General features: G+C 37.3%; 2 protein-coding genes across 2 annotated transcripts in view; one reads left to right on the plus strand and one right to left on the minus strand.

Annotated features, from left to right (window-relative positions):
* The window catches only part of LOC118328038 (protein phosphatase 1 regulatory subunit 12B-like), a 20,675-nt gene that overhangs the window by 5,768 nt on the left and 8,235 nt on the right, over window positions 1–6,672 (minus strand). The gene's annotated exons all lie outside the window — the stretch shown is intronic.
* Window positions 3,330–6,666, plus strand: LOC118328037 (neurofilament medium polypeptide-like). The gene is made up of 4 exons (XM_035661634.1): window positions 3,330–3,786; window positions 4,769–5,247; window positions 5,360–5,507; window positions 5,643–6,666. Exons 1-4 carry the CDS (start codon window positions 3,469–3,471, stop codon window positions 6,135–6,137), a joined length of 1,440 nt encoding a protein of 479 aa, XP_035517527.1. The 5' UTR covers window positions 3,330–3,468; the 3' UTR covers window positions 6,138–6,666.

Genomic DNA, 6,672 nt, shown 5'->3' on the forward strand with positions numbered 1-6,672 from the left:
GTTTCTCCTACACACTTCACAGCCCGTTCTCATTCCCAGGTTGTCAAATACAGACACAGGCGATGTCGATTTAGTCGCAATTTACAACTTCACCGCTATAGATGCCACAAAACACACTGGTCTGCACATTATATACCAGTAGTTTGTTTAATCTGTACAACCAAACCAAAACCAAAGTGTAAATTGTAATTATATATTTCTCAGTAGAGCAGATAAAAACTAATCATATTTCCTAAAAATGTTTAACTATAGATATTCAAGTCTTTATTGAATTATATTTCTGCTTTGAAGATATTTGGTAGTTGTATACTGAGATAACTTTGTTCAGTATCGTACGATTAAAAACACATATTGACACATTTATTTGTCTTGATTCTGTTTTATGCAGTTTTATTACCTTGTTTGTGAAACACTTTGTCACAAACTATATATAGATTTTTTTTCTCATCATCTGCAAACTTCTGCAACATCTTTTCACCCTTTCTTCTTCTTCTTCTTCTTCTCCTCCTCTCATGTCAACAGTCTTCATTATGAGGAGCATTCCAGACTCCAGGCCCCAGGGTAGAAACTCCTCATTACATCGTTGCTGCAGAAAGAGAAAGCAGCTAATGTGACAGCTGCTATTGTTAGCAGAGCTACACGGGGCCACTCAGTCACTTACCTGCTGTTCAATTGAACAGTTTAAATCTAATCACACAGATGAGTTTGCAGACTGTTTCTGTTTGAGTCCAATCACCAATCATGATTTTTGAAAGAGAATTACAGTATCCAAGCCAGTAGACTCATCATTAAGTAAAAATGTAATTTATAGCTATTATTAAAGTTTTTGTTCCCAAATCATGGGAGACTTATTCTGTCTGACGGCCAGGTTACGACCTGTCAGCTTATATTCACTTTTACTTTCTACATAAATGAATTCTATGTTCACTTGTGTAGAAAGACACGGTTAATGTTCACATCCAGAATCAGAACCAGCAGCTGTTAAAAAAATGATCCTGAATGATTGTGATTCCCACAACTGCCTTTCATCCCAATTAGTTCAGCTTTGTTCTAGTAAATTCTTACCTGCTGTTCACTCAAAATGTCCCAAATTTCATTACAGGGAAGAAAAAACTTTTTTGTAAATTTGAAAGAAGTAAACAAACAAATGATGGAAATAAGTCATTTAATTAATTATCTATAAAGCAAGAAATCTCTGTCTGTCTGTCTGTCTGTCCGTGTGTGTCCGTGTGTGTCAGTATGTGTCTCTGTGTGTGTGTGTGTGTGTGTGTGTGTGTGTGTACAACCACCTTTCGTGCCTTTTGGCAAGGTAATTGCTGCAGGATCCGCATTGACTCGTGCTCTGTGACGAGCCACTTTTTCTTTGCTTGATAATGGCATCTATTAGGGGGAAAGAGGCTCTATTATATTACAATAATTATGAAACAATTTAATAAACAAGTTAATAAATGTAATTTTACAGATCTAAATTTTAATCTTTGACTAACGTTTATCATATTATTGGAGTTTCAAGTATTTTTAAAGCTGCTGTTCATTTTCAACATTGTCACTGTTCACCCACTGCTGCTTCATTATGAAATTACATATATTATATATATAGCTGTTGAAAGTTAATGGAATACAAATATGTATTAATTATGTATTTAATATGTATTAAAGCTAAACATTTCAAAAATATTAAAGCCATGCAAAATAATGATTTGATCCTAACCTTCCATAGCTTTGATAATAAAGTTAAATAAATCTTTTTTCTAAGAAATATAACACTTAACACTTAAAAATAGTTCCACATAGTAAGTTAGTTCACATTACATATTAAATCAGCATCAAAAAATTCTGATATTTGACAAAATCAACCTCTAACCAAAAGGAATGTAATAAAAGTCAAATGGTGTAACCGGTTACACCATTTGACTTTTCAATTCAAATTCAAATTTAACAGGCATTATGATGGACACCTATGTAAGCACATGGCCTTGATGTGAAGATTTCAAGCACATTTTTTAAAATAAATACTTATTTTTACAGTTATTATGAATTATAAATGGTTTCCTAAGGTCATACCATTTGACTTTTAACTCTAACCATACCCTAAAAATGTCAAATTATCAAGATTTTAAAGAGAGCTACTAACCTTGGCATGCAGCAGTTAGGCTAATCAGGGGTCCTTCTTTGTGATATCATTTCTTGCCACATGGTCTTCTTACCCAAATTAGTTATAATATTCAGAACAATGGTGTTCCATTTATTTTATTAATTGTTAAACAACAAAAATGTAGGAATATGCCAAACTAGTTGATAATGTGTTTTATTGAGAATTTCACCTTTTTTGAACAAGTTTAAGTATTTGGTACAAAGTTTTTATGGTTACACCACATTGACATTTTTACCATTATCCCCTGAATATTCTCTCAAAATTGATCAAATCCAGAAATTTTAGACTAGGTCTTCAAAAAGAGAACTGTAATTTGTGAGTTTATTTTCAAATTTAAACCTTTTTAAATTTAACTAAACCATAGGAACACAAAAAAATTGCGTCACGTCATTGACCCAGAAATGGAATAGAATTCAGTATGATATTAGTATACTCACCATAATAAATAATAATGTTTTCATTAGTTAGTAGACATTTTTATCTACAGACGCCGCAGGTCGTCTTCGTTGGACGCCACCAAATCCTACACACTGGTCCTTTAAATTAAATTTGAATAATAGCAAAAATAAATAACACAACAGCACAGACAGGAGTTAAACCTGCAGTGTTGGGGTAGTTACTGAAAAAAGTAATCCACTACACATTACTAGTTACTTTTTAAAAAAAGTAATGCTGTTACTTTACTTTGTTACTCGTGGCTTAAAGTAATTAGTTACACTACTAGTTACATTACTTTTGGATTACTCCATGACATCACCTGAGATGCACCATACCTTAATTGCCCTGTACTGTATATTCATAGCCCTATATTTATAGCCTTTATTACATTTAAATCAATCAAATCTGGATATAAAAAAGCTGTATATAGTGTACATATTATTATCCTTATTTATCTATTTCTATTATATCTTGTATTTTTACTATTCTTTACCTATTTAATGTGTATTTTCTAATCTATTGTATATGTTGTGTTGTCTATGTTGCAAGTGCATTCCCCCAGTGAGGGATCAATAGTCTATCTTATATTAAAGTTATACATGCAAGGCCTCTAATAGGGTATTTTTACACTGTGGCATTTTACTTGGATCTGAGCTCTTATTCCACAACTGCTGTTACATAATATGCTGTCACAGCCCCCACCACCACCAGTTGCTTTGAATGTTATGGGGGTCCAATGACTGACAAGGTCAGAGGGTCTAGCTGGCACACTAGACAAAGTGGTAGGAAAACCAGAGCAGGAGCCACACTTTCCCTTTCACTCATTTCGCAGTTACCCACCTCTTCCAAGTCCGTCCAGTCCCTCTCCTGCTGCCATGGCCAAGCGCAAGTCAAAGAAGCCACAACAAGAAGACACTTCCATTTTGTTGGACTCCCCAGTAGCGCAGTCCAGGGCCTCAGTACCAGCACCAGCACCAGCAGCAGACCGGGTGGTACCACAGTCCAGGAACAAGACAAACTCATATGCGTCTTCAGCTCTGTTGTTCATTATTATCTTCACAGTCGGGGCCTCTATTATGGGGTGGTGTTGTGCACAACAGCAGCACAGCCTCGACCAGCTGTCAGAGTCTTTCACAACAATGCAAAAGAGGATCACAAACCTCCAGCAGGTGATGGAGATGACGGACGCACAGGTAACTTAAGTTATCTAGCTAAACTTCTTGTTCCTGCTTTGTTGGGCTGCTCACTCACTTTATTGTTAAAAAAGACTTACATTTACTTATTTTGTTTCGTATTACCGTGTAACAAGGTGAAATAAATTCGACAACAGCGTTACAGGGGAGGGGGAGGCGAGGGTCAATCGCTGCACGGTGTGCTTTTAGCGACGTGGAATACCGGAGATTTGCCTTCAAAATAAAAGAACTACGTTTGTCATTTTTAAACAAATTAGTAAATAAAAACGAATTATCAAATAAAAAGCGTGTATAAGAAATGTCCTTTCAGTCACATGTAGTTCATGACATCTCTAACATAACACGGATGATAGTATTAGTCAGTGAGGTTTATTTTGAAAAGCTAAGGCTGCAAGACATTTTAAAGTAGCTGCTTTGACACTTATTGTAACACCTGTCGTTATTTTTAGCAACTCCGGACTGTGACAGCAGCTAAATGCTCAGGTTTTAGTTACATTCACAGCCCCAATGGGTACTGTGACATATAAATAATGATATCCTTCATTATCTGAAGTTATTGCTGCTAGTTTGTCATACTGTGTATAGTCCTGTATAACAAAATCAATATGATATTGCAGATTTTCTGGGAAATCAACTGAGAAAACTGTTTTAAATGTCTATTGGTTAATCCTGGAAATTCAATACCTTTCAAATTAAAGTCACATTTATGCAAAAATCATATATAAATCCAATATTGCTATAGAGTCCTGCTCAGTAATTTGTAACTCTTCCCACAATGGCCAAATTCACCCAGAGATATTAAAGGGACAGCCACCATGGTATAAACCATATTTAAACAAATGTATATCACCTCATGGTAGGCTATATGTCAAATCGCACAAATCCGCTTGCTACAGCAGTATGACAGCTCAGTCTGACATAAATCCATCTCACAGATCTCAGATGTTTGAACCAAACCTAAATCCTTTTTCTCACTCTCCAGACTGACACAGATTTGGATGTGGAGAAGAGGATTTTCGCCCTGGATGAGGCTCAGAAACAGGCTCAGGAGACGGCTGAGGTTGCTCTGGCCACAGCAGAGAAGCTGAAAAACTCTGACCTCCTCTCGCAGCTTTTGGACCTTCATGATGAGATGGACACCCGATTGGCTGAGATAAAGCAGGTGTCGCTGGCCGTCACAAATATCCAGGCAATGTTCAAAAACCAGAGTGAGGAGTTTGAGACTGTGAAGGAGAGCGTAGAGGCCGGGTTGAGCTCCAGCTCAGCACTGGCTGAAAGTGTGGCTGAGTTGGCCAGTGCTGTGGCCAGCACATGCTCCAGAGTTGATGAGCAGATTGCATCAGTGGATGCTCTTAATGCACAGTTAGAGGGACAAGCCTCGGAGCTGAATGAGCTGAAAGACTCAATGTACCTCCACAATGTTGCACTTTATACAAACAACCAGGAGACGGCTGCAGTAAAGTGAGCCCAGTTTAATTTCGGAGTTTATCTTCATGTCTGAATAATGTTTTAATTTGCTGCCTTTTCAAAGAAGTGTTTATTTCTGTTGTGTGTGTGTGTGTGTGTTTTCCAGGGAGCTTGTCCAGGCCATGCAAGCTGTGCGTGCCCAGGCACTAGAAGAGATGCTCAGTTCAGTGCAGATGACTCTGGATGAGCAGTTTTTCACTTCACAGACCCTCCACAGCAGTGTCATGGCTCACCTACAGACTTTTCACACGCAGGTATAACCCTACTACTTTTACTAAGACTGTTCTTTCAAATACCTGAAAGTGTTTTGTGACAGTGTACGTTGTTTTCCAAGTTGCAAGTGCTGAATCCTATTTGGATGAATAATGAATAACATATCTGTATCTCAGTTGGCGAATGCTCCCTCTTGGTCACTGAAGCTTAAATCAAATGACGAGGGCCCAGCTGCAGAACAGTTCATCTCCTCTACCGCACAGAATGCCACTGAGGTGAAGCTAGAAGATGTTGAGGAAAAGGCTGAGCAGCAGGATGCTGATGATGAAGCAGAAGAGGAAGCAAAGGAGGAGAACATGCAGGAAGAGCAGCCCCTGGAACAGGAAGTGGACGGGGACGTTACAGAGGGGCAAGAGGAAGAAGAGATTACAGAAGAGGAAGAAGAAATAACACCAGAAGAGCAAGAAGACATTACAGGACAGAGTGCAGAGTTTGCTGAGGAGACAGCAGAAGACGAGATCACAGAAGAGACTGTTAACGGCCATGTTTTGGATGAATCTTTGCAAGAGGAGGTATCTGAAGAAGGTGCCGAAAGATGGAAGTCTGAAGAGGAAGAGTTGGCTGAATTAAATTTTGAGGCCTTCGCGGACGGAAATGAGGAGGACGAGTAGTTGTACTTGAAATGCTCCACTAGATTGAGCACCTGTAAATCATTAGTTCCAAAGAATGTGATTAAGTCTTACTTAGATTAATGGGAACCATTTTTTACATGCAGCACAATTTCTTTAACTAGTAGCCGCAAATTATTTGTTTTATTCTACTTTTGTGGTTGTCTGACATCTAGAGTGTGTCAGGTGAGGTCCATCACTGAAACGTAATGAATTTCCTAAAACTACCTATGTCTAATTCCAGCCTTAGTTTTTAGGGTTTTACTTCTCTTCAACATACATATGTCTTGTAAGAAATTGTATATTGTGACAACAAGTATTAATACATGATTGCTCTTGTTAATTCAATATGAAATATGTGATCAAAAGAAAATGGGAATGATTGGAAGTAAAAAATTAAAGTCACATCTGAAAATGACTTTACGCAATAATGTAAATTGAGAATTTCTGTAAAATAATTCTAACAATTTTACTATGACTGTTTAAATTGAATTGGCACATGAAATTTGAAGAGGAAAATGTTAATTGAATTACCTTA

Source organism: Morone saxatilis, unplaced genomic scaffold, assembly GCF_004916995.1.
Source record: "Morone saxatilis isolate NCDOM2014 unplaced genomic scaffold, NCSU_SB_2.0 Contig18, whole genome shotgun sequence".
In the NCBI taxonomy this organism is placed as follows: Eukaryota; Metazoa; Chordata; class Actinopteri; family Moronidae; genus Morone; species Morone saxatilis.